Raw genomic sequence first — 27,860 nt, forward strand, 5'->3', positions numbered from 1 at the left:
CCACTACGCCCACCTCTTTCATCAGGAAGCAGCTTGGAGATGTTGTCACCCATTTTTCCATAGAAATGGAATATAGAAATTGACTGTGGGGAAATGAAACAGTGGTCCACTTTATGCTTTGACTGTAGCCCTTGCTGCTCTGCCACTGCAACTTATTTTTTAAATGGACGTGTTTCTTTCTCTTCCTCTCTCTCTCCTCTTCCCTCATTTCTCCCCCTCTCTAATTTCAGGGAAAACAGGATTACCTTGCTTCTCGATCCTGGCAAGGACTGAACTTTTGGTAACAAATCCAATAAGGAGGACATGGTTTTGAGGAAAAAGGAAAAAGAAGTTTTATTGCTTTGCTAGCAAAGGAGAAACACAGGGGACTCCTTTCCCAGAGGCTGTGATTCTGCTCATAGTCAGTATCAGGGACTTTTAAAGAGGTAACTCAAAGGCTACATTCCACATGTTCTCTGGCAGAGTTGTAATTCACTTGTTAATTTGAGAGATAGTCATTTCTGAGATCTGGTGCCATCCCCAAAGTCTAGATTACTTTGTTCGTATGGTGGATGTGTATTCAAGGACAGATAAATCTGCCTATGATGGAGAAGGTAATCCTGTTTCCCGAGATTAGGGAGGGGGAGAGATTAGGGAAGAGGTGGGAGAGAGAAAGAGAAAGAAACATGTTCATTTTAAAAATAAGTCACAGTGATAGAGCAGCAAGGGCTATATTCAAAGCATAAAGTGGACCACTGTTACAATTATTTCCTCAGACTATTTTTGTCTCTGATTAGTTTGCCTGCTTGAAGTTACATATTACACAAAGGACAGGCTAGAGCGGGTAGCTTGCCTTCTAGCTGATTCCCAAACTGATGGTAATGAATGTAATGCGGGGCTGGGGTTGTGGTTCAGTGGTTGAGCACTTGACTGGCACATGTGAGGCACTGGGTTTGATCCTCGGCACCACATACAAATAAATAAATAAAATAAAGGTATTGGGTCTAGCTACAACAACAAAAATCTTTAATGTGGACTTCAGAACATCTCCAGAGTGATAAAGGTGAAAGATAACCCTTTGTTATTTATAACAAACCCCTTTCACTATACCTGAGTTAATGTTAACGAGGTGATTTTTGGCAAGTCCCAAGTACTCAGAGAGTTATAACTCAAAACCCCACCCCCCTCTTCAGGGAGGGGAAAGGTGCCAAAGGTTGTGTTGATCACTAGTGGCCAACGATCTTTTTGATAGTGGTGATTGAATCCAGGAGTGCTTTATCACTGAGATACAAACCTCAGTCCTTTTTATTTTTTATTTTAAGACAGTCTAGCTAAGTTGCTGAGGTGCCCAACAATTTAATTATCAAGTGTATATGACGAAGCCTCTTAAAACCCCCATGAGGACTGAGTTCAGGGTGCTTTCAGAGGGTGAATAATGTAAGCAAAGAAGTGAATAAAGAACAGGAGATGTGGCTCAACAGTAACACAGGTTTGTTTGGGACAAACCTGCAGAGGGGGGCCCAGTGGAGGTGGGAACTGTCTTCCACTTACAGCCTGGGGTAGATATAGGGGAATGAGGGAGGGAGGGAGGAGTAGGCTGTTGCCAAGGGGTTGGTCAGGGAAGGGTTCTTATGATGTCATCTTCATAAGAAACTAGGTGTTTTAAGGATTTCAGTCCCAGAAAACAATTTCCTTTCAAATGATGATGGAGTGTTTGGGGTTTTTTTGCATGATGATGGAATAATATCTGGGAGTTTAGGTCAGGCTGAGTCAAGTGACCTTGACGTGACTCTGATTTTAAGATGGAACATATGTTTTAAAATGGTGTTATTTGTGTCAAATTCTACATAACAAATAAGAACATATCCAGCTGGGTGTAGAGGCACACAGCTATAATCCCAGTGACTCGGGAGGCTGAGGCAGGAGGATAGCAAGTTTGAGGACAGCCTCAGCAATTTAGGGAGGCCCAAAGCAATTTAGCAAGACCCTGCCTCAAAGTGAAAAATAAAAAGGGCTGGGAATGTGGCTCAGTAGTTAAGCTGTTCAGTACCCTATACCAAATAAAGAATATATCCACTGCCAGGAGGTGATATACCCCAACTCCACTTAGATGGAAGTTCTTACACTTGGGACTTTTCCAGATGGTTCTTTTGTCTTGTAGTTTCAGTCTGGCTGTTCATTTGCATTGTGAACTTTAAGAAAAGTCAAATCTCCAAAAAGGGTCCCAAGTGACTATTTGGGTCTAAATTTAAAATGGAGTCTGGAGGTCATCACCAGCTAGGGGTCACACAATTACACTGTGTTCTCAACTTTATTGCCCTTGCCTAGGCAGGTTACTCTTTCATTTACCAAAATAAACAGTCTCAAGGAAATTTCTTTTGCTACTTGTAAATTTATTCTTTATTATTTTTCTCTTTTGTGGTACTGGGGATCAGACTCAGGGCTTAGTGAGTGCTAGGTGGCTGCTCCATCACTAAGCTACATCTCCAGCTTCTGCATTCAAATTCAAATATCAACCAATCAGAAGTAAGGGCTTTCCTAGCTTGGATCCTCATTTTCATAGACCAGAGTGGGAACCTGGGCTGGAACATTCTCTGTATAAGCCAGCCCTTTCTTTGTTCTTTGGGAGCACATTTTTGTACTGAAGACAACTTCTTTCTGGTTGGAAAATTATTTTATTTTTTTAATAATCCTTCCTTTTTGTCTTAAATTCTTTCCTTATGAAATTTTGTTGACAGTATCCTTTAAAATATAGCTGGGTGTGGTGGTGCACCCCTAAGGTCCCAGATACTTGACAGGCTAAGGCAGGAAGATCATTTGAGTCTAGGGGTTCAAGATCAGTATGGGCAACAGAGCAAGACCCCATTGCAACAACAACAACAACAAAAAAAACAAACAAAAAAAACCCCCACATACACACACACACACAAAACATAAATGTATCCTTTATTTTAAACAAGTATATGTAAGTGAAGTGTCTTGTTCTGTGAGATACTCTAGCAAATTAATCAAAGTGAGACAGGGATTTAGGATAGAGAAATACTGAATCTTAAAGGCAAGGCCCACAAGCCATTAAGGTGAAGAAAGCATGGTTGTAAATCTTGAGCAACATGCCCTTGGCCCATGCCCTTGTAAAATAAGGGAGATATGCAAGTGCAGTGAAAACTGGCACAAAATTGGGCTGTTCCACCCTGGATCCACCTCTGGTCCTGTCCCTGATACAGCCCTTTTATAAATATTGGACCCCCAGCCCAAGTCAGGACTGCTTCTCACTCTTTTTTTTTTTTTTTTTTTTTTTTGTGGAACCAGAGATTGAACCCAGGGGTGCTTAATCACTGAGTCACTTCCCCAGTCCCTTCCTTTTTTATATCATGTTTAGAGACCGAGTCTCACTGATTTGCTTAAGGCCTTGCTAATTTGCTGAGGCTGGCTTTGAACTAATGATCCTTCTGCCTCAGCCTCCAGAGCCACTGGGATTACAGGCATACACCACCAAGCCCGGCTGCTTCTCACTCTTGAGACAGTTCATATTCTCCCTCGAATGTGTATCTACCTTCCTGAAAAACAAAACAAAAACAAAAACAAAAACAAAAAAAACCCCTCTGTCTATGCCTTTGTCTGGCTAGTGCTGAAATTCTTTTCCATCACAAATGCTAAGAAACCTGCTGGTTCCAAGTTGAGTTCCCCCTCTCCTCTGGGAACTCCTCAGACCCTTCTCCAGAAACATCTCTTCTCTTGTGACAAAGGGAAACTTAGTTTATTGCTGCATCAGTCAAAAGTTTCAGAAGCCCATACTTGAGGCTGATATGGATATCAGTTCAAAGCCAGACTCAGCAACTTAGCAAGGCTCTAAGCAACTTAATGAGACCATGTCTCAAAATTAAAAAAAAAAAAATAATAATAATAATAAAAAGGGCCAGGGAGGTTGCTCAGTGGTTAAGCACCCCTGGGTTCAATACCGGATAACAAACAAACACATAAAACTCAAAGAAGCAGAGAAGACAGACTGCGGGGGGTGGGGGGGTGACCCTGGGACCTGAGGAGCAATTTAGGAGTGCATTCCATAGTTTGTGCTTTTGTCTCACACATCCCAGATTGGATACTGGAGAAGAGAGCAACCCAGAAACATCGATTGACACATACACAAGTATGCCCTAAGGAAAGACTGCTCTCTCTTGTCAAAGACAAAATAAGTCAAGCAAGATAGAAAACTTCTAAACAGTAACTACTCCAGTCAAACACCAGAGGAAAAAATGGGCTCTACCCTCAGCTCTGCCAGCAAAGGCCAAAAGTGAGAAACCCAGACTTGCACCTTCACCAGACTGTAAGGAAGCGCGCCACCTTGTCACTGGGGTGCAGCAGGGACTTTCATCCCTGGGAGTGGAAGGAGCCTCTCCCAGCCCCACCCCACAGTGTCAGTGGAGAACATGTTGGGAGCTGGGACTTCCACCCCACCCAGAGGTTTCCAGGTCTCCCCAACGGGTGTCAGTGGAGGTCAAGTGAAGTCCAGCTGGCCGTACGGTGGCGGGATTCCTCTTTCCCCACTGGAGCATGGCAGAGGACACCTGCCACAGCACAAGATTTAAATAAGACCTACGATCACACAGTAAACGGAATGCCCAGGTGTCAAATGAAAATCACACACCATTCTAAGAACCAGAAAAATCTCAATTTGAATGAAAAAAAGATGTCAATACTGAAATGATATTGATGTGAGAATTCTCTGACAAGGAATTTTTAAATGCCATCATAAAAACCCTTCAATAAGCAATTACAAACATACTTCAAACAATGACAAAAATAAAGTCTCAGCAAAGAAGATACAAAGATCCAAATGGAAAATTTTTTTAAATATGTATTTTTTCTTTCTTATTTGTTTGTTTTTTGGTTCTGGGGACTGAATTCAAGGGTAGGTGCTTTACCACTGAGCTACATAGCCCCAGTTCTTTTTATTTTTTGAGACAGGACCTCGTTAATGTTATGGGGCGCAACTTAAGAACAGACAGATCACCACTGAGAAGTCCAAATTTGAGAGTCTTTTATTAAACAGCCAACTGACTGTCTCACACAATGCCCCAAAAATGGTTATTGGGAGAACAGCCCCGACCACAGGGTTGTAGGGGTTCTTATACCAAAAATCACATCACTCATAAGTGTCTGTTGCTCTGATTCAAAATAACAAACTAACATCATGAGATCATCAACAGAGGAGGAAGTGGGTCAAAATGACCCTTACCTAGGTACAAACTAAAGAATGGTTATAACATCCACACAATTACCATTTACATGGTACACTGATTAGGAGCAATAGCGATTAAAAGAGAGCAATTTTTCATTACATAAGAATTGTCATTTTGTATTGCTAAACATGTCACGCTAAGTAACTGATGATGGGCACAGAGGCGGGGTGTTCCCATGGGAGAAGTTGAGCAATTGTTGATGGGTACAGAGGTGGGGGTGTTCCCATGGGAGAAGCTTATTTCCTACATAACATGGAGACTCAGAGCAAAATGGAGTCTGTCTGGCCTATAACATTCTCATGGAGCTAGATCTGTCAGCCCATCACAATTAAGTTACTGAGGCTGGCCTTGAACCTGTGATCCTCTTGCCTTAGCCTCCCAAGTTGCTGGCATGTGCCATCATAGCCAGCTCCAAGTGGAAATTTAGAATTAAAAAACATAATAGGTAAAATTGAAAAACTCAATCTGTGAGCTCAGAGACATAATGGAGAGGACACTGGAAAGACTCATTGACCTTGAACATAGGATAATAGAATTACTGGAATTACCCAATCTAACAGATGCCTGGAGTTGGGGGTGGAGATAGGGGTAAGGAGGATGAGGCCTGGCATGGTGGTGCATGTCTGTAATCCCAGCAATTCAGGAGGCTGAGGCTGGAGGATCCCAAGTTTGAGGCTAGCCTCAGTAACTTGGTGAGACTCTGAATCAAACAATAAAAAAATCGAAGATTGTAGCTCAGTGGTAAAGTCCCCCTGGGGTTCAATCCTCAGAATTGCAAAAAAAAAAAAAAAAAAATCTGGTGAAACTCCATAAGTTTTTTTTTTTTTTTTTAATGCACAATTAAAATACATGGAATTTCAACAAAAACAAATTGAATTAAAATATAATTATTAGCTGGGCACAGTGATACACACCTGTAATTCCAGTGACTCAGGAGGCTGAGGCAGAAGGATCCCAAGTTCAAAGCCAGACTCAGTAATTTAGTGAGACTTCAAGCAACTTAGTAAGACTCTGTCTGAAAATAAAAAATGATGTGCACCCTGTGTTCAATCCCTGATACCAAAAAAATAGTATATATTAAAATATTGTTTTAAATGCTATAGTAACATTTCTCTTTATTGACACATTAAATTATAAGATCTAGGGGTGCCTCTAATTAGTGTGCCTTTCCTCTTCTCCATTTATAATTGTCCTAAATATTTTCTCTGCATTCATCAACAGGTACATCAGAGAGTAGCATAATTTTCAATTCAACCTTCAAACATAACACAGGAAATTCAAAAGAAGAAAAGTCTATTGTGTTTACTCATATTGTTGGTTTTTCACTGTTTCTTCTTGATGTTCCAGGATTCCTTCTTTTATCATTTCCTTTCTGTTTAGAGAGCTTCTGTTAGCCAATTTTTTTCCAGGTAGTCTTTTAGTGATGAATTCTTTTAGTTTTTCTTCATTTGAGGATGTCTTTATCTCCTCTTCACACACTTGTATGAGTCATCAATATGATACCATGAAAAAATCAAAAGAGGAGGTGGGTTCGATGGCATAGCCCTATGGTCCCAGCTGCTCAGGAGGCTGAGGTGGGAGGTTTGTTTAAGACCAAGAGTTGAAGCCTGGGAAAGAGAGTTTTGTACATATCTTCTGCATCTCCCATTCCTGCTTACTTTCCAGCCAGGATTTGTTTGCTAACTCCATGCTCCAAGACGTGATCTGGGGGAGAGCACTCTCAAACTCCTTTCTAGGCCTTACAGCAACCTCCTGGGTCTTATCCTGACCTACCTCCCCAACTTCTAAGTATTCTTCCTGGTGCCAGCCTCTCCGACTTTTTTTTTTTTTTTTTCTTATGGTACTGGGGATTGAGCTCAGAGTGCTCAACCACTGAGCCACATCCCTAGCCCCCCCCTTTTTTTCTTTGATATTTTATATACAGACAGGGTGTTAGCACAAAGACTGGGCCAGGCACAAACTTCACGGATCATCTCAAAGCCTTTATTCAGCAAAGCCTCTGATGGTCCCACTTTCCTGGTGAAAAATGAGTCATTGGACAAAGGTTACATTGAGAGGTTTGGGTGTTCAGGAATTTTGTTATGGCGCGCAACTTAAGAACAGACTGATCACCACTGAGAAGTCCAAATTTGAGAGTCTTTATTAAGCTGCCCAGCTGACTGTCTCACACAATGCCCCAAAAAATGGCTATTGGGAGAAGAGCCCTGACCACAGTGTTGTAGGGGTTCTTACCAAAAATCACATTAATCATTAGTGTCCGTTGCTATGATTTGAAATTGCACATTAACATCATGAGATCATCAACAGAGGGGGAAGTGGGTCAAAATGACCCTTACCTAGGTACAAACTAAAGAATGGTTGCTAACATCCACACAATTACTGTTCACGTGGTACATTGTTTAGGAGCAATAGGAATCAAAAGAGAGCAATTCTTTACTACACAGGAGTTGCCATTGTATATTATTAAACATGTCACACCAAGTAACTTATGATGGGCACAGAGGCGGGGTGTTCCCATGGGAGAAGCTTATTTCCTACATTACATGGAGTCTCAGAGCAAAATGGAGTCTGTTTAGTCATTTCCCTTAGAGTCTGGCCTATAACATTCTCATGGAGTCAGATCTGTCAGCCCATCACAATTTGGGGTCTGTTTTACTGGGTGAAATGGGAGGGGGGCCTGAGGTCAGCAGTCATCCGGAATTTATCTTATTGGACCAGATGGAGGGACTGGGGTCAGTGGTCAGGATCTGTGATTTATCTTTTATTGGGCCGGATGGAAGATCTGGGGTCTGTGGTTGGTATCTGGGAAAGGATTTGTTTAGGGAAGGATCAATGCTTTGGCCTCTTCCCAGAGACTGTCATTTCAGATTTGATGGATAACTCCTCCCCAGAGGTCTGTCTTGTCACTGGGAAAGAATGTATTAGGAAAGGATCAATGTATTGCCTTCTCCCTCATTCACTCTCCCCAGGCCACATGATCTTGGGGTTTGTCATTTTCCATATCCAACACAGGGTCTCACTGAGTAGTTACCTGGTGCTTCCATGTTGCTGAGGCTGCCTTTGAATTAGCGATCTTCCTGCCTCAGGCTCCCCAGCCGCTGAGCTTACAGGCTTGCGCCAACGCCCCAGGCCCCTCTGACCTTTTGATTCCTCCAGTAAGCCAACCTTGTTCCCGCTTTAGAGCTTTGCTTTTCCTGGCCCTTGGCTTTCTGGGAAATTATTTCTCCCGAACTCCCATGGGCAGACCAGGGTGAGGTCTCCTCCTGGTGACCCCAGTGTCATCAAAGACATTTCTTGACTGCCTTAATAAAATCTCCAGTCCATCCCTTCCGGTTAGCACATTATTGCTAACATAATTATCTGAAGTTATTTCCATATCGTTTCTCCTACAAGAAAAGAAGCTGTTTGAGGGCAGAGACCTTGTCAACAGCCTCAGCACCTAAAACTACCTGGCACAGCAACGACTGCGCAGAATGAACGAAAACCTGCGGATCCTCCCGTTTGGGCTCACTCTGGCTTATAATGGAAATGTTTGTCTGTCCGCAGTTGCTGGATCCCTAGGAATTTCTAGAAGGCGACAATTACAGAACAGAATCCTAGCAGAACCAACCGCACATCCGCCGCTCTCGGGGAGCAACTGCGCCTGCGCGGAGCTCGGGAAGGGGCGGGGCTGGTTCGCTCCCGGAAGCGGGTCCGGCGCCGGCGAGACTGCACGGAACCGCGGGTGGGCTAGAGCGGCGCTGCGGCGTGGAGCCAGCGGGCGATGGAGGACGAGAGGAGTTTCTCCGACATCTGTGGCGGCCGCCTGGTCCTGCAGCGTCGCTACTACTCGCCATTCTGCCGGGAGTTTTGCCTTACCTGCCCTCGGCTCTCGCTGTGCTCGCTCACTGCTGTCACCTGCACCGTGTGGCTGGCGGCCTACGGACTCTTCACTCTCTGGGAGGTAATGGCCGGTCGGCTCCTGCCTGCGCTTGGAGGCGGTGGCTCGGCTCTGGGTCTTTGGTCAAGCCCAGAATTCGGGTGGGAACCTCCTACCGTCGTAGGGCCGGAGGGCGGGGACTCGCAGGTTCTGGGGATGCCGCTCCGTGCTGGACAGCTCTTTTCTTTGGGTTTAATGAAGTTTGTGCTCCTGGACATTCTTCCTCCCTTGGGCGGCTGCTCCGCTCCGTGGATTGACCCAGCATGTGTCTGGTTCTTGCAGGACAGCCTAAAATGTTCACTTCATGTATTCTATGTGGCACATGCTCATGGTACTTTAATTCCGTGAATTCAGAGAACTGTAAGGTGGATCGTCCTCATCCATCTTTCCTACTCCTCAGAAGTACCTCCGCTAATACCTTACATATGGTTTTCCAGAAACTGCCTTTGCTTCCGTGTGTGTGTGTGTGTGTGTGTGTGTGTGCAGATACAGAGCTTTATTTTTCCTATCTTCTGTTTTTCAAGGCAATTTAACCCTCCCTGTCTAACCCCAATTTCAGGCCTACTTTTAAAAAAAATTAGAAAATTCAGACACGAGTCGTTTTTATGCTGTTTTCAGACTTATTTCTGTTTTCTCTGAGCCTCAGTTTTCACATTTCCAAAATGGAATTAATATCGGCTTCCCAGTATTGTGAGGCTCAAAAGTCATAACTTTGTAACAGTTTTCAAATTAAAGGAATAATGTGAATCATGCTCCACCCACTTTTTTTTTTTTCTTTTTTCTTTTCAGGTACTGAGGATTGAACCCAGGGGACTCTACCACTGGGCTAAATCCTTAGAACTTTTTATTTTTTTATTTTGAGGAAGGGTCTTGCTAAATTGCCAGGACTGGCCTTTAACTTGGACTCTTCTTGCCTCAGCCTCCCGAGTTTCTTGGATTACAGGCTTGTGCCCTGCCTGAATCTTTTTTTTTTTTGGTACCAGGAATTGAAACCAGGGGCACTTAACTACTGAGCCAAATCCCCAGCCCTTTTTGTGTTTTCTTTTGGGCAGGGTCTTGCTAAATTGCTGAGGCCAGCTCTGAATTTGAGATCCTCCTACCTCAGCCTCCTGAACTGCTGGGATTACAGGTGTGCACCACGTGCCCAGCTGAATCATCTTTTTTTTTTTTTTTTTTTTTCCTTGCTGGGGATTGAACCCATGGCCTTGTGCTTGCAAGGCAAGCACTCTACTAACTGAGCTATCTCCTGAATCATCTTTTTAAGGATGAGTTCTTGTTTCAAATATAGGCCTCTAAATGAGCATATTATTTCAGGAGTGATCTGACCAGAGCTGAGTACAAGCAGGACCATTTATGTAATTTACATATTGTTTCCATTGCTGCATCCAGTTAGCTCTTGCCATCAAAGGATGTTTCAGAACATGGTAATTTAGCATAGAAATAGGCAGAATTAAGACCTGCCTTAATATATACTTAATTGTAGTTGAAAGTTTCTCCATAGTTCAGCTGAAATTATGACTAACTTGAAAGCCCCTCCCAAAATTAATTTATAATGTATTTGAATTATTTTTATTTTCAGTGCTGGGAATTGAACCTCAGGCCTCTAGCATCTTTAATAAGCCCTCTACAACTACATCCCCACTGCAATAATTTAATTTAATACTATTCCTGAATTCTAACCATACATGTGGTTATGTGAAGAGGAGGAAGAGCAGATGTGTATTAAATGCTTACTGAGTACCCGCTTCTTTACTGAATTCCTTACTTCAACCTTAGAAGAAATCCAAGCAAAATTCAGAAAGAGCAGTAACTTACCCAAAGTTAGCAAGTGAGAGATCTGGGCTTCAGACCTAGGGCTGTCTTTTTCTTTCTTTCTTTTTTTAATATTTTTTTTGTTGTCAGTGGACCTTTATTTTATTTTTATTTATTTATATGTGGTGCTGAGGATTGAACCCAGTGCCTCACACATGCTAGGCAGGCGCTATACCACTGAGCCACAATTCCAGCACCCTAGGGCTGTCTTGACTCTGAAACTCTTCCATTACACCATACTATAATTGATCTTGGCAACATTTTTTTGGCACCAGAGGTACCAAAACTTAACTGCTGAACCACATCCCCAGCCCTTTTTGTTTTTTTATGTTGAGACAGGGTTTCACTAAGTTGCTTAGGGCCTTCCTAAGTTGCTGAAGCTGGCTATGAACTTGAAATTCTGTCTCAGCCATCCAAGTCACTGGGATTACAGGTGTGTGCCTCCATACCCCTTGGTAACTTTTTAATATAGAAGTTGGACTGTGCCACCTTCCTTATGTACTCATCTCTCTCATCCTAGTGTACCCACTCATCCCCACCAAATAAAGGAAAAACAGTGACCTCATCTTCCTTTATTTATTTAGTTATACTGGGAAGTAAACCTAGGATGTTGTATCACTAAGCTATGTCCCCAGCCCTTTTCTTAAAATTTTGAGATAGGCTCTTGCTAAGTTGCCTGACTGGGTTTGAACTTGGGATCATCCTATTTCAACCTCTTGATTGGATTACAGGCATGTACCACCATGCCCTGCTCCAGCACTTCTTTAGGACTCTTTGTGTAACAAAATTTGTTTTATTTTCCAGGATTGGGGATGAACCCAGGACCTTAATCCAGCATACTTGGCAAACTCTATCACTGAGCTACAACCCAGCCCTTTTTATTTTTTCATTTTGAAACAGGTTCTTGCTAAGTTGCCTAGGTTGTCCTCTAATTGTTATCCTCCAGCCTCAGCCTCCACTCTGTCTAGCCCCAAATTTCCTATCTTTTCTCATATTCAAAACTATTCATGGGGGTAATGAATAACTAGAATGAGAAGAAATCTGATTGAAGGAATTCAAATATGTGACTTAACCCAAACCCAGAGAGATGGTGGATCGTTAGAATTCCAGACAGAAAAATTAAGTGGAAAAAAACAAAAACAAACAAACAAAAAAAAACAACAAAAAAATAAAACTATGAACTTTGCAATGAAGTTTTGGGCAGGATTATCTTACTGGAAAGCCGATGTGGGTCATATCCCCTAAGCATTTACTGCTGTTTATCCCTTCCTTCCTTTTTTTGAATTCACAATTCTTTTAAAGTACCAGGTTTTTATCTTATTTATTCCAACTTGGAAGGTTTCCTCTTTCCTTCTCAACTAAGTATATCCATCAGTAATTACCACCTTCATTACATCAGTGAAATTCTATGTCCTTGGAATTCTTCATGGGTTATTTCTATGTACTTTAATCTCTCTCCTACTATTAAAAAAATCTCCATAGGCACTTACAGTCTGTAGCATAGTATTCTCCAGAATTTTTTTTTAATTAGGAATTGAGTTCAGAGGCACTTTACCAACAGAGCCACATCCCCATTTTTATTTTTTATTTTGAGATATGGTCTCACTAAGTTGTGTAGGGCCTTACTTAGTTGCTGAGATTGGCCTCAAACTTGTGATCCTCCTGCCTCAGCCTCCCAAGTCCCTGGGATTACAGGTGTGTACCATTGCATCCAGATTTTTTCTCTTAAATCTATATGGGCCAGGACTGAATTTTATTCCTCTGTGTTCTTCCAAAATGTTTACTTAGTTTGGACTGTGTACTGGACACTACTACACCAGGCAGTAAGTACTCAAAGTACTTGATTAACTTATTAATTAACTCCAAGTCGACATCTCTGAGTCATCAGAGACCTAGCACTCCATTTATCAAAACATAATTTTATGTCACAGAAGTCAGCAAATTTTCCTGTAAATGGCCATTTAGTAAATACTTTTGTGTTTCATGCTGTTTTTAATTCTTATAACCCTATACAAATTTTTAAAATCATTGTTTGCTCAAAGTGAGCCACACAAAAGCAGACTGCAGGCACAGAGTTTGCAGATCCCTGATTTAACACTTAGTATATGTTAGGTACTGTCAAACCAGAGCCCAGTCAGTAACGTGATTTAAAAAAAAAAAAAGATTTTATTCAGGAACCTCTGCAATAGGGGAAGAAAAACTTCAGTATAGAACTGGCCTCATTGCTGCCAGTAGAAGGGCAATTACTAAAGAAAGCCTCAGGGGAAAGGGAGGATTCTGGCTAAACTGGCTTGTGAAGATTCTTGCAGAAGGCAGGTCCTATAGTTTATGTCCCCCCAAGGTCTTATAAGCTTAATTTTCAGCCTGGTGCTATTGGAGGTTGGTAGAAACTTTGAGTGGGACCTAAAGGGAGATATTAAGTCACTGGGGACATGCCCTCAAAGGGGAATGTGGGACACTGGTCTTTTCCTCCTTTTATCTTTTGCTTCCTACTGCCATGAGGTGAGCAGCTTGCTCCAGAATTTAATAATGTACTACCTCATCGTAACACCAACAGACCATGGACTAAAACTTCCAAACCTTTGAGCCAAAATAGACTTTATTCTTTTTTTTTTCCCCCTCTTCCTTTTATGGCACTGGGGATTGAACCCAGGGTTTTTTGCATGTTAGGCAAGTGTTCTACCTCTGAGTGGCACTGCCAGTCCCAACCTTTCCTCTTTTAAGTTCAAGTATTTCATTGTAGTAACAGAAAGCTGACCAATACAGCAAGCCAGAGTGATCAGATATTAAAGGTGGGGATTCTGTTTTAAATTAACTCATCAAGATTTTTGCTACAACTGGGCAATGCAAGTCCAACAAAGACAGATGCCAAGGTCTTGATCTAGGGGCTTAGAGGAGTCTGACTAGAGTTAGGTCAAAGAGGGTGTCTGGTCATTACAGAATAATAAGACATATCCTGACTTCAAGGAATGTGGTCCAGAGTTACTGAATTTCATTTTTTAGGTCATCAGTGATTCCCTACCCAAACACACACCTCCAGGGCCAGCCTTCTAAATAATAGCTTTTAGGGAAAAAAAAAAAACCACATGAAAGAAACATACACTAATTAAAAAAAAAAAAAGAAAGAAAGAAAGAACACAAAATGGCTACCATTTTTTTTTTAGCCTTTAACATACCACTTAGTCAGCTATAAGTAACCCAGAACTAAAATAGACTTAAATGATAAGGGCCTTTATTATTTAATACAAGAACTCATGAGGGCTGGGCATGGTGGCAAGAGCCTGTAATCCCAGTGATTTAGGAGGCCGAGGCAGCAGGACTGCAAATTTGAGGCCAGCCTCAACAATTTAGCGAGGCACTAAGCAACTCGGTGAGATCCTGTAACAATAAAAAATTTAAAAAAGGACTGGGGTGTGACTCAGAGGTTAAGCGCCCCTGGGTTTAATCCCTGGAACAAAAAATAAATAAAAAATTTTTAAAAGCCCAAAAAAACAAAACAAAAAAATCATGAGGTAGGAAATTCAGAGTTTGTATGAGAGACTCTTTTTTAAAAAAAAATTTATTTTTTTTTAGATGTTGGGAACCTTTATTTTATTCATTTGTTTTTATGTGGTGCAGGACTCTTGACTCTGGCTCTTTTCATCTTCCTGCTTGTACAACCTGGTCTGTTGGCGTTACTCTACCAGACCTTAGCATTGCTCTCCACTTTGTTTGTTATAATAGTTTTAGGCATCTCAATCTTGAGGGTATCCTTCCTTAGATTTCTTTTTTTTAATCTGTCACATCTTATTTTATTCAGATAGCAATCTAATCAAATATGGTCCAAGAATACTGAAACAATAAATAAAATATAATGATGTTGACTATTGGTCTTCACCATTATAGCCAGTGATGCCGTGCTTGCCTATGGTCTCTCTTGTATAAAACCACATCCACACTTCACTGGCCACCAAACCATTCAGCACAGCTTCCTTACTGTGAGCTGTTTGAAGCTACTAGTTTGAGCACTACTGAGTATTATTTTCAGGCTCTGAATAGCTGTAGGGATCTCAGCAGGGATTGGAGAAACAGCTCAACCTTGGTATCATGTCAAAATGTGGCCATTCCAGGCTTTGAGTAAGTGACAGTAGTGCTGGGGCCTTCTTTGTGAGGTTACACATGAACTGGGCCATGGTTCTAGGGTAGAAGGTCCATCACCCCAAAAGCCTTAGATCTCTTTCTTAGATGAACTGTTTGCCCCCCCCCCCCCCCCCCCAGCAGACCTTCTCTCCAATGTCTCACTGACTAGAATTGTATTATGTGCACATCTCTAGTCAATCATGATTCACTCCAAATTTAAGGAGGATGAATGGCTGTTAATCAGGTGAGGAGTTATATCTGCTGCTGTGCCTAAGCATTTTATAGTTGTTCAGTCCATAATTTTGTACTGCATATTCTGCTGAGGGAACATGTGAGGAAAACATTTGGTCCTTAAGATGCAATTTTGTAAGTTTTTTTTGTGTGTGTGTGTGTGTGTGTGTGTGTGTGTGTGTGTGTGTGTGTGTGTTAGGGATCAAACCTAGGGCCATTTTACCTCTGAGCTCCATCCAAACCTTTTTTACTTTGAAACAGTCTTACCAGATTTAGTGAGGATCTCACTAAATTTCCTAGGCTGGCCTTGAACTTCTAATCTTCCTGCCTCAGTCTCCCAAACTGCTGGGATTATAGGCATGTGTCATTGTGCCTGAAAGAATAATTTCTGAGATTGGTATGATGGTGGACATTTTGCTGAAAGTTCTCCCTAGGTCTGAATCCATTTCACTATATACTTGCATAGCACTTTAGAGTCTGAATAAAAGTGATTTCCTCTTCTTCTGTGCATGTTCCCCTCATCTTTTCAGCTCACAGCAGAGTAAACCTTTTTTCTCATTGTCTAGCTGACTTGTCATATGGCAAAGATAAACGCAGAGGACCTCTTGGTAATTTTACTGCCTGTGTCTGGCTCTCTCTTCAGAACAGCATGATCCTCTCTGCTGCCATCTTCATCACCCTCTTAGGCTTGCTTGGATACCTCCATTTTGTGAAGATTGATCAAGAGACTTTGTTAATCATTGATTCCCTTGGCATCCAGATGACTTCATCCTATGCTTCAGGCAAAGAAAGCACCACCTTCATAGAGATGGGCAATGTCAAGGATGTTGTCATAAACGAGGCTATTTACATGGTAAGTGTTTAAGTGATGAATATTAGAAGTTTCTCTGGAGTAGGTAGTCAATTCATGGTGGTTGAGTGACATACACTGAGTCTTACTATCTAACGCATTTGATGTCACAGAATTATACTTGAGAACCTTCTGTTCCAGTACTTGCAGTGTTTCCTTTTTGGCTGGCATGTCTATAAACTATAAAAGCAAAATTTCCATTGAAAAGATAAAATCTCTGTACTGCTATACTTTGTTTCATGATGGGATATATTCTGAGAAATGCATCGTTAACCAGTTTCCTCACTGAGCAAATATCATAAAGTATACTTACACAGTATATGTCACTCAGCCATACCTCTCAATTTTTTGGTACCAGGGATTGAACCGAAGGGGCACTTTACCACTGAGCCACATCCCCAGCCTGTTTTTATTCTGAGACATGGTCTCACTAAGTTGCTTAGGGCCTTGCTAGTTGCTGAGGCTGTCTTTGAACTTGCAATCCTCTTGCCTCAGCCTTCTCAGTTGCTGGGATTATAGGCATGCACCACTGCGCCTGGCTAACCATAACCTCTGGATGCAATCAAGATATGCAGTAAACATGTTAAAGGCTGCTACCAGCATAACATGGCTTATCCCTTTAGAGTAAATTTTTTATAAGTAGGAATACACTGTAACAATAAAAAGTTTAATGTAGTAAATACATAAACCAATTACTTTTTTTATTATCATTATTAAGTATTATGTTCTTTACACTTTTATATGGCAGTACATTTGTCTATACCAGCATCATCACAAACATAAGAAATATATTACATTAAAAAAATAATACATTGCACTATGACATAATGCCACTAGGCAATAGGGATTTTTCAGCTCCATTATAATAAAGTTTCACCATCATTGACTGAAACATTGTTATACGGTGCACGAATGCACGAATGTTTGTAGAGACACAGCAGATTTTCATGGATAGGGAGTCAGCATTTCAGCTTTATCTTCTAGTCCAGCTTCAAAATCATCTCTGCTTTTTTTTTTTTTTTTTTTTTTAAGTGGTGGAAGAGAAACAAAATTGCACTGTATTGTTCAGGATAGCCTCTGATTTCTAGGCTCAGGTGATCCTCCTGCTTCAGCTTCCTGAATAGCTGAGACTTCAGGTGTGCCCAGCCTTTTATTTATTTGTTTATTTTTGTACTGGGGAAAATAACCCAGGACACTTTACCATTGAGCTACCTCCCCAGCCTTTTTTGCTTTTTATTTGAGACAGGGTCTCACTGATTTGCTTAGGGCTTTGCTAAGTTGCTCATTTTGGCCTTGCACTTGTGATCTCCTGCCTTGGCCTCCTGAGCTGTTGCTGGGATTACAGGCATGCGCCATCATGCCCAACTTTGTTTTGTTTTTGTCTTTTAAGGAATGAAAATATACTTCTCCCTCACTTTAAAAGCTATTAAGCATTGTGCTACTTAGGGATAACCATTTATGACAGTTTTGAGCCTTCTCCTAAAGAAAAAAGAACACAAAGTGAGTTTCACTTAGAACTCTGTTATTTGGTTTATTTTCTTACAGCAGAAGGTGATTTACTACCTCTGCATTTTATTGAAGGATCCAGTGGAACCACATAAGATATCCCAAGTAGTACCTGTCTTCCAGGTGAGCACAGAACACTTTCCTTTCTCCAATGAAATCCTTTACTTTTTCCTCTTTCTGCATATCTACTGCCACTTAAGTTCAATAGGAATGTAAACTAGTGTCAGAGTATTGAAAGATACCTCACAACTAATTTTAGTGAAAATGAGGATTTTAGTTATTTTAGAAGTTCTTTTCTGAGGTAAAATATTAGGAATTCATGCAAATTGTAGAGAAGAAAATAACCAAATATAACAAATGCGTACAAATCACCATTCATTACTCTTAGTTTAACTGATGTACACTTTTACATAGATAATGAGATACAGATATTGTTATATATTATTTTGTACCTTGTTTTTTTCAGTCACCTAACATGCATCTTTTTTACAAAGGTCACTATGCCTACTATTTTAAATAATTACATTGCATTCCATCATATTGGAATGTCAGTTTATTCAGCCATTCTGTTTTTAACTTTTTAAATCATGTCCAGGTATTTTTTTTTGTTTTGTTCTTATAATAACACTACTTATGCAAATATGACTATAATAAATTACTTTGTAGGTAAACATAATAATAATAATAATAATTATAATAATAAAATCTATATATTTTGGTATTGAGGATTGAACCAAGGGATGCTTTACTACTGAGCTACATCCCCAGACCTTATTATTTTTTATTTTGAAACAGGGTCTCATTAGGTTGCTTAGGGCCTCACTAAGTTGCTGAGGATGGCTTTGAACTTGGGATCTTCCTGCCTCAGCCTCCCTAGTTCCTGGGATTATATGTGTGTGCCATCATGACTGGTAGTAGTTATGTATTTTTAAAAAGTTTAAGTCACACTACCCTTCCCTTTTTACAAAATATTTAAGACAGTTGCATAAAATTATTTTGCATAAAAGTTCAAAATTATTTTAAAGCTTATAATCTTATAGATTTTTTCAGTGTTTGAAATTGGACTCTAGAGACTAGACAATTCTACCATACTCTGGAATTTGTACTTGTTTTTAGTCTTGATTAATAGTGAACTCACCTATTTTTTAATTTAATATGTAAGTAAAGGCATTTTAAAGTTATTAAATTTGTATTGCTTTAAATGATAGATTTTTCATATTTTCTTATAAGTATCACCTATCAGTATTTGCTCTTATTTTAAACTGTGCATCTCTTCTAAAATCTAGATATTAATTATGCATTCACAACAATTCTTTGTATATTTTCATCAGCAAACTTTTATTAAATATACTTTCCACATATATTTTTCATATTCTGTGACTTTTCTTTTAATTTTGGTTGTATTCCATTTCATAGTATAAAATATTTTTCTGAATTTACATATTAAACTGCCCTGCTTGTCTCTGAGGTCTATTTCACAATTTGTGACACTTTTCAAGAAGGTTCATCCTTGTTATTCCTCTTGCTGTCATGAAATTTAGGCAAATTAAAAGCTGTCCTTTTTTTTGTGGTACTGGAGATTGAACCCAGGGTGCTCTACCACTGAACTGCATCCCTAGCTCTTTTTATTTTTATTTTGAGACAGGGTCTTGCTAAGTTGCTGAGGCTGGCTTTGAATTTGTTACCCTCCTGCCTCAGTCTCCCAAGTTGCTGTCATTATAGGTACCACCATGGATTAAAATGCTGTCTTTTGATCTCTGCCTTATACAACTCAGGCTGGTCTGTGGGGCTAGTTGGAAGTTGTCCTAACAAGATGCTCTGAGGTCTGAATTTCTTGCCTCTGTGAGCTCACACCTGTGCCAGTTAGACCCCCTTCATGTGGGTGAGAGGTTGAGCTTGCATGTGGATGCAGAACCACTAAGCACTCTCTTATGTTCACCTGACTCTGCATTTCTCCCCTTTGGAATTCAAGAGTGCCAAGCCCCGGCTGGATTGCTTGATTGAAGTGTACAGGAGCTGCCAGGAGATTCTGGCACACCAGAAAGCCACATCAACAAGCCCATGAGTCCCAGCATTAAGAAGGCCAGTATTATCTTCCATGGGAAATGACTGCTAAGCCATAGTGGCTGGTTTGTTTTCTGTACTATAAACCATCAGGTGGACACTGTCCTAGGAACCAGAATGAATGCAGTAAATCTCAGAGCCATAGAGCAGGTGACTGGAAATCTGACTCAAAGTATTTTTATGTATTAGTGTTCTCCTTAGAAAGTTTTGCTTATTTTACTAGAGGGGAAACTAAGAATTTTGACATGATGTATCAAAAGCAATGTCAGCAGAGAGCACTTTGTAAAATTCCTAATAAGCACATTCAAGTTTAAACTGTGTTGAAATTTGTGGAGCAAGACATTGAGAAACTGGTATCAGAACTCACACAAAAGGCATAATTTCTATCTGAGTAGTATCTCTGTGAAAGTTAAGGAAAAACCATGAAGCTTTTTAGGTATGGGTTAGCAGGAATAAATGTCCTACAAAAGCCTATTCTCTGTCTACCTAGCTTCTGTGTTCTGTATAGGGTTAATTGATGGTGCTTTTCTTAATAAACAGATCTCCTTCCAAAACATACACAGTAATTGCCTGATTTGCAGACAGCTACTTTTTATTGACAAAAATGATCATGACATTTCAGTCATGGGTGTCAAACACATTGATACTTTTCTGTTATTCAGCATTTTCTATTATTTCAAAAGTTACTTTTGCCAAAAGGCAGGGAGACAAAATGCAAGACAGAAAATTTACTTGTTTCCAAACATGGTATTCATATTAAAGAAGGATAAACAAACTCTGTAAGCCTGTGTTTCTAGGGCAGTTTCTTCTCTATAAAATTAATAAACCAAGGGAAGATTTCTGAAGAGTCAGGAAGTAGGAAAGATGGTGAGGGAAGTAGTTTAACTCCTAGATTCAGTATGAACATAATGGACCTTACTTTCTTTAGAACCCTATTTTTTAAAAAATGCCCTAGTTAGCTAATATCCTCATTGGTCTTAGAGACACTCAGGATATAAAACCAGAGCTGTAATCTCTGCTTTTTACACCAGCCTTGGCAGGGTTATCCAAGAGCCTATGTCAGGTGATTTGTTAGAGGTAGAATGTCTCAGCTAGACCCCCAAGTCCTGGGAGGGTGGTGGGTGGGAATCAGAAATAGCTATAAAACTGCCTGCCTTGCAAAGTCAACTTCATTTAAAAGAGACAGACTCATGCCTCTTTTTTCCCACCCACTGTGCTTGTTTAAAGGTTGAGAGGGAAAGCTTACAGGAGCTGAAGTGATCAGATTAAATTAGTTCCAGCCTAATGGTTTTTGCATGTGCAACACCTACATCACTAGGGTTAAAAGTTTGGTTGTTGGGTGCTCTTGCTAGCCAGTTTTCAGCATTTTATGAAAAATGTTAAGAGTACCTTAGAGCTATGAAATAAAACTCTGTTTCTCAGATGTTGGAAAATTGGGAGTATGAACACCCCCTCCCCACCAGCCCCCAGGGAAAATGTAGGCACAGAGCATTTCTCCTGCACTCAATTAGAATGTTTGAGCTGAGGGGGATGATGATGTTGTCAAGGCAAAAGGTGAAAAAAACTTTCTACTTCTTAAACCTGAGGCTTTTAGACTAGAGTAGATATTACATACATGCCCCAAGTCTCCAACTAATTCCCAGTGAAGTTTGCCAGAAGTCTTAAGCACACCCAAGCCCTGGAGAAGATTGAGGGTCTTCTTTGTTCCTGATGCATCCTTAATGGCCTCACACAGCAGCTGAAAGAGGAGAGCATTTGCTTGGTCTTTCAAAGAGTGGGGGACAGAGGCCACCTCATTCTTCAGTAGTGAGCACAGCCTTTACTGAGTCTTATCCAGGTGTTAAAGTGAGACAAGAGGTCAGATTGGACCTACCCTGGCCCTTGCTTATACAGTGTGTGGTAGTGGGTTCAGTTTATAGTCCAGTGCATGTAAAGCTTGAAATGTAGTAGAGTTAGGATTTCATTTTGCAGTTTGGAGCTGCTGCCTCAGAAGGGGCACTGTGAATCCTACTCATCAGTAAAGGGGAAAAGTTAGCATATTTCTTTTTCTCTAGTCCTGCCAACACCATTTCCATCCAGAAAAGGAAGTCCAGTTTTAGTTCTTGGCTTTTGTCAGACTTCAGGTGAACTGGAATTTTCATCTTATTCTGTTCATTTAACTTCAAGTATTAAACTCCACACTAAGACCACATACAGTATAAAAACTCTCTCCCCTGAAAGTATCAGCACAGAAGCCCCAAATACAGCACTGTGGCCCTCAGTAACAGTGGGCCAGTGGGCCATCCCTGTGTGTAGAATCAGGTAGCATCTAGAGTCAGTATTCTTATGGAGGAGAAAAAAAAAAAAAAAAAAAAAAAGATGGTGGTTTTTATACTGGGTCTGGGTTCATAAATATTGAGCCCTAAAACATTATAAGGTATCTAGAGAGTAAAGGCTTCACAGACACTGAAGTACACATTTCACCGAACAGTTTGGGGGGAGGCTATTAGACCTATCACGGTAGTATCATATCCCAGGATATGTATCTCTAATCCCAGAGGCACCAGAGGTGGTGGGGAGAGAGTAGGAGGAATATTCACAGCAATGTTGGCCCCTTGGTAGCACAGGAAACAGAAGCAAAGAACTGTCGTCCATCCAGCTCCCAGGGCTGGCGGGCTGCAGGCGGGTTGGTGGGTGGGTTCACAGTTGTAGAGCAGTGGTTCATGTAGCTGGCCATGATGAAGGTAGCTTCTGCAATCTAAGGAGGCCAGAGAAGAAAGGAATTAAGCTAGCCTTGGCTTGAGTGCTGGCTTTCTCAATTGGCTGTTATAGTGAGTATATAACCTTCATGGGCTTCAATTTTTCTCTCTCTGAAACTACCCACCCAAGAGAAAGTGTCCAAAGGGGATCATTATTATGAGATTCAGGGACCCAGTGAAATGGGACCCTTTTGGTCTAGAGTTCCTGCAAGATGTGCAGTGCCCTCCTAAGAAGAGGGCTTATGTTCTGCTCTGGTTATCTTAATGGCCATGGAAAAGGTCCTTCTTGTGGAAGAGGTCATGTATCCTCTCCTTCAGCAGGGATGATAGCAGAAGGAGGCGGAATTTGGTAAACTACAACTTCAAGATTAAGAGTGGGATCAACAGGGTTTCTGGTTACTCTCAGAAGGGCATCAGGAACAATAAATCAGAACTTAGTTTTATGATCCTTCCTTCCTATTAATTTTGATGGTCATTTCCTATACTGAGTAGGAACAATGCCTTAAAGCTAATGAGGGCTTTTTGCTGTCTTAGAGACCACAAGGAAGGGGGAGAATAGCAGATACTGTCCCATTCTGTGGCTAGTGTTGTGGCAGCAGAATGAGAACATAAAGTGAAAGCACCTTCAAGAGGACACTGCCCTGCCCTAGAGACAGCTGCAAGGAAGACAAGCAAATGAGCACCAACTCAGGCCTGCATGATTCTGGGGTATGCGAGAATTATAAAAGATAAGAGCATAGTAATGGCTGGACCATAGTTCCCTGATAGCACCTCTACCTACTAGCTCAACAATGACAGTGAGATATAATGCTATCTAAACCTTTTGGAAAGCTGATTATATACAGGACTAGAAATTTTATTTGGGGCAGGGCCCTTCTAGGTTCTGTCATGATCCCAATTTCCATATCACACGAGCCCAGAGTAAAATTTTATAGCAGCTGTCACTCACCTTAGGAGCAGTCATCCGGAAGATCAACTTCTCAATGTGGCCTTTTCCAGACCCCTGGTCTGGAGTGGTTCTTATCACAAGCATGAAGTCATCCCTGCAGCCACCAAAGGTTGTCACTGAAGAGTAGGGGTAACTGATGTGCACTTGCTGTGGAAAGGAGCCAGTGAAAGTGAAAGTTCTGGGGAACTTTCTACCTGTCTCTTCTAGGCACGGGTAGACTTAACCAGGAAGGAAGAACTCTGAAGGAGTCATTATTTGGAGTTGTACATCTTGAATACTTATAAGCTGTGTCTAGAGGACAGTGCTGCTTGGATAGGGGGTGAAAGTAAGGGAACCATGGTCACCTAACTCAGACCTTGGAATCCAGAGAGAAGACAAGAGGAAGAGGAAGAGGAAGGATCAGAGCCACCCCTCCTCTTTCCGTACCATAGTGTGGTGGTCCAGGATGCTGACACCATCCTCATTCACAGCAATCCATACCAAAGTGTTCTCCTTGGAAGACAGCTGGGCAGGCTGCAGATTCAGAAAAATCCCATCAGACATCCAGGGTTAGAGAATCTGAACTGTTAAGTACTTTGTGAGGATGAAGGTACATCCAGGGATCTGCTAGGCAGTGATTTTCAACTTCATCTTGGAAAAACAGCATTTGTACAGCATTTGTTAATAAATGGGCTGGCATGCGGCATCTAATAACTACCCCAAAGGTGGATGGGATCACATCCTGCTACAAAACTCTGTGTGGAAAGCTCCAGGCTGCAGAATAGAGGCCGGCCCTGCATGGCTCTATCTTTTGCATGGGGACCAGGCTATTTTCTTCCAGATCTCAGAAACATGGTATTCCATTCACAGTGTTTCCTAGCTAAAGTGCATCTTGCTTTAACCAAATTCCTAAGGACATTAAAAGAATGGAAAAGCAAGAATGTAATCTTGTGGGCTTTAGGCCCTACTAGTGAGAACATGACTATGTGGTGGACATTTCTTGGATTTTTATTGCCAGGGCCGCAGCGGAGTAATTCAGATTTTTCTTTCCTACCCAAAAGTCTGGGATGAGAGGGAGGGATGATTAAGTCACTTTTTCTCAAGCTTTTCCCAACCTCCCAGATCAAGTGGGCCTCGTTATATAGCCTTTATAACACCCCGGTACTTTTTCTTCATAACCCTTGTGACCACTTGTAAAACAAAAAAATACATATGTGAATCTATATCATCCATATACATGTGAAAATATATGAATTCATGATATACATATATGTATGATAGGGGCTGAGGATGTAGCTCAGTGGTAGAATGTTTGCCTAGCATGCTCAAGGTTCTGGTTCCATCCCTAGCACCAAAAAATTTAAATAAATAAATGTACAGTATATATGGATGATGGGAGAAGACAAAAAAATGGATATATGATTATTTGGTTAATGTGCATCTCCCCCACTCTATGTGTAGCTTCACAAAGGCAAGGGCTGTCTGATTTGTTCAGTTCTTATAATCTCAAACAAATAGCACTAGATACAGTAGAAATTTTATATTTGTTGAATAAATGAGTGAATATCCATTTTCTGAACTGTGGCTTTGATGAGCAGGATCATTATCAGCTTAACGTCTGTGATTATAATGTCTGGTTACAGGATAATGCCTGTTATCTATAAAATTCACAAACACCAGATGCCTAGTGAGGAAAAGTTCCAACTAAAATTACTACTGGCCTCTGGCCTTCATGCAGAGGTGAAATTAACTCTTACCTATGTAGTCTGATTCCCCTTTGTGCCATGTTAAGCAGTAGAGATATATGTAATTAGGTTATACATTGTTCTTTCAAACTCTTTTAAAACAGGGTATTTTGAATTGAAATCCTTGTGTGTGAATTAGTTGATCCTCTCTTCTTTCAGGAATAGCATTGACAAGTCTATAATAAAGACTTTCATAAAGCTATGTATCCCAACTGTGCTCTGGACTATGGAAACCTCGAATAGGCCATAAATGGGTAGAGAGATAGCGACCCCTTGTGGTTGGTAGCGTGGAGGCAGGGGCTGCAGACTGGACTGGCTCAAATAGGACCAGATGGGGAGTGCAGCTCCAGGGGAAACTTAGGGTATTCTTGAGGGGTGGGCTCTCCTTCCACTGGCACTTACCTGAGCAGCAAAGAGCTTAGCACCAAAAAAAGGCCATTTCCGGGCCACGGTCAGATAGATGCGGATACATTCAGGAGGGGAGCAGCCTTGCAATGCTGCCCACTTTGTGGTCAGCATATCTGCCAGATGCCTGGTTGGGACATATGGAGAGAAATGGTGCTAGTCAAGTGCCAGCATGTTCTCATCACAGCTCTGGAGCTCCCCATAGTACCTCCTTGCAAGACCTTGCAGCCTACGTACCTCATCTGTTCAGGGGGTGCCCCATGTCTATAGCGCCGTGGGTAGAACCTATCTAGGACCTGCTGGAGGAGATGCTGAGTCTTGGCAGGGGGTGTGCCCCCAGGGCCTGGCAGAGTAGGCTTCTCCAAGTCCCCATATTCTACCTGTGGCAGAAACAGGAGTTGACAAGGGTCTGGAGGTAGATGGGGCCAGGTGGATGCTGTTGGAGAGGTAAACTAAACCACTATTTATGGGGTGTGACTGGATGTGAAAAATATCTGTGAACAGAACCTTTATTTCAAGTTTCATAAACACTAGAGAAATAATCTTAAGAGTTCTAGAATACTGTAGATTGTCTAGACCAACTCTTATTTTGCAGCTGAGGTAATTACCTTATCCAAGGACAGTTAATTAGTGGCAGACATGTGGAAATTCTGGTTTCTAATCAAAGAATATGGGCCATAGAATTGAAAATGCTACAGATCCTGAAATACAGCAGAGTGGAGTTAGACTACGTGGCTCAAATCCCAGTTCTGTTATTTTCCAGCTTTATGTCTCTTATCAAGTTAAACTCTCTGAGCTTCAGTTTCCTCAACTAAGTGGAGATGAGAAATACATGGGAAAATACATATAAAATGCTTAGCATGGGGCCTACTATAGGATATTCATGTTGATGTTTATACTCATAAATATCAACAGTTATTTCCCCTTCCTTTCCAGCATGTTGATCCAGCCTCTTTCTTATGGGGACCATGGAGGTATCCCACGTATCTCTGGCAAGATGGCTCCTACAGGTGATAGGAAGGAGAATCAAAGTATGAATGTAGAGTATTCCTAATTCTACTTATAATGTTCGGACACTTTTACATTTTATCCCATACATTATGGGATATTTGTTAACTAAGCATTATACTTAGTACAACCCTGTGGATGTAGGAAGGGAAGTATTTTGTTTTCAGTGTACAGAGCAGGAAACTAAAGCATACGCAAGTGACATTTCTTGGCCAAGATCTCACACTGAAATATGGCTAGGACTCAAACCCCTATTTTGAATTCCCAGTCCAGCATTCTGTATGTAGTCTGTCTGTAGTGGGTAAGTTGGCTATTGTCTCTACTGGGGACAGCAGGCTGCCCTCTTCTGGGCACTACCGGATCTGCAGAAATTTCTTAATATTTCAGGCTGCATGGTGATTCCACCTGCCTGGAGATTCCACCTGTGAGTCCCAAGATGGCCTCCTGTCCCTTATATTTCCTGAACAGAGAGAACCATACCTGGGCCATCAGGGCAGCCATCTCAAGAGCCAGTTCTTTATTGACAGGAAATCTCCCTGCCACTATCTCTCCACTGGTTTGGGAGGCAAGCAGCAGTCGCTCTCGCTCTGTCTCACCTTTGACTTGACTCCGAAAGTACAGCCTATAGGGAAAAGAGTGAGAAGCCAGGTCTCAGCTGGGATCCCAATCAGGGATGAAGCTTTCTCAGGATGTTTTTGTCCTGATGTCCAAAACAAACAAAACCCACACAATTCTTTGTACTATTTCCTAATGCCCCAGAAACATAATCAGATATGACAGAGCAGATGCAGGACCATGTAGATCTCACAACCACAGTAGCATGTGGTTAATTCTGAATTCGACTTACTGGATTTGATGAGAGGAATCTGGTACCTGGAATCAGTGTTCATTAGGGTACTGGATAAGTTAAGATTCCAGGAGACTAATGGAACTTATTTGCCTGGCTAACAAAGCATGGGCTGTCCAAGGTCTCAGGAGTGGAGCAGGAGAAGGGCCAGCCTGCACCTCAGCTAATGACCATCATGTAGTGTTGTATCTGTGGGCCCCTCTGCCTGTCTAGGACAGGCCATCCAACTGGGGAGGTAATCAGCTGGTCCCCACTGGCAGTCATCATGTTTTCCCACATGTTTCCTACAGTGCTCAGGACCTGTTCTTGTACATCAGCTTCACAACGCGTGTCCCACCCTCAGACTTTCCAGGGTGCAGTTCCTTCAGGGCTTGTTCCCACTTGGAGATGGCATCGCAGATCTTGAAGAGGCAAAAGAGGAAAGTCAAAGAAGGCCCTTGTGAGGGCAATGAGGTCCAGCCCTGGTTGC

General features: G+C 41.4%; 2 protein-coding genes and 1 pseudogene across 6 annotated transcripts in view; 1 reads left to right on the forward strand and 2 right to left on the reverse strand.

Annotated features, from left to right (window-relative positions):
• The first annotated feature begins 8,545 nt into the window (after window positions 1-8,545).
• On the forward strand, window positions 8,546-20,546 carry PIGH (phosphatidylinositol glycan anchor biosynthesis class H). 2 transcript variants are annotated; one of them, XM_079126586.1, is made up of 4 exons: window positions 8,546-9,162; window positions 15,949-16,153; window positions 17,696-17,779; window positions 19,629-20,546. In XM_079126586.1, exons 1-4 carry the CDS (start codon window positions 8,693-8,695, stop codon window positions 19,719-19,721), a joined length of 852 nt encoding a protein of 283 aa, XP_078982712.1. In that variant the 5' UTR covers window positions 8,546-8,692; the 3' UTR covers window positions 19,722-20,546. The 2 variants fall into 2 exon arrangements, with proteins under 2 accessions (XP_078982712.1, XP_078982713.1); XM_079126587.1 differs by having other exon boundaries at window positions 8,884-9,162; window positions 15,944-16,153.
• On the reverse strand, window positions 9,169-15,936 carry LOC306653556 (ATP synthase subunit g, mitochondrial-like; annotated as a pseudogene). The gene has a single exon. The product of its transcript is annotated as an ATP synthase subunit g, mitochondrial-like (transcript).
• Window positions 20,279-27,860, reverse strand: part of PLEKHH1 (pleckstrin homology, MyTH4 and FERM domain containing H1) — a 47,109-nt gene continuing 39,527 nt past the window's right edge. For 2 of the 3 annotated variants that reach the window (XM_079126584.1, XM_079126583.1), the window contains 8 exons: window positions 27,692-27,792; window positions 27,025-27,166; window positions 25,774-25,916; window positions 25,534-25,663; window positions 23,834-23,920; window positions 23,408-23,554; window positions 22,300-22,457; window positions 20,279-21,458 (listed from right to left, as the gene is read on the reverse strand). In XM_079126584.1, coding sequence (XP_078982710.1) covers window positions 21,353-21,458; window positions 22,300-22,457; window positions 23,408-23,554; window positions 23,834-23,920; window positions 25,534-25,663; window positions 25,774-25,916; window positions 27,025-27,166; window positions 27,692-27,792 — 1,014 coding nt within the window. In that variant the 3' untranslated portion in view covers window positions 20,279-21,352. Of the gene's footprint in view, window positions 21,459-22,051; window positions 22,458-23,407; window positions 23,555-23,833; window positions 23,921-25,533; window positions 25,664-25,773; window positions 25,917-27,024; window positions 27,167-27,691; window positions 27,793-27,860 lie in introns of those variants that run through there. The other variant, XM_079126585.1, reaches the window with a different exon arrangement.

The sequence above is a fragment of the Sciurus vulgaris genome, assembly GCF_902686455.1.
Source record: "Sciurus vulgaris genome assembly, chromosome: 2".
Classification (NCBI taxonomy): domain Eukaryota; kingdom Metazoa; phylum Chordata; class Mammalia; order Rodentia; family Sciuridae; genus Sciurus; species Sciurus vulgaris.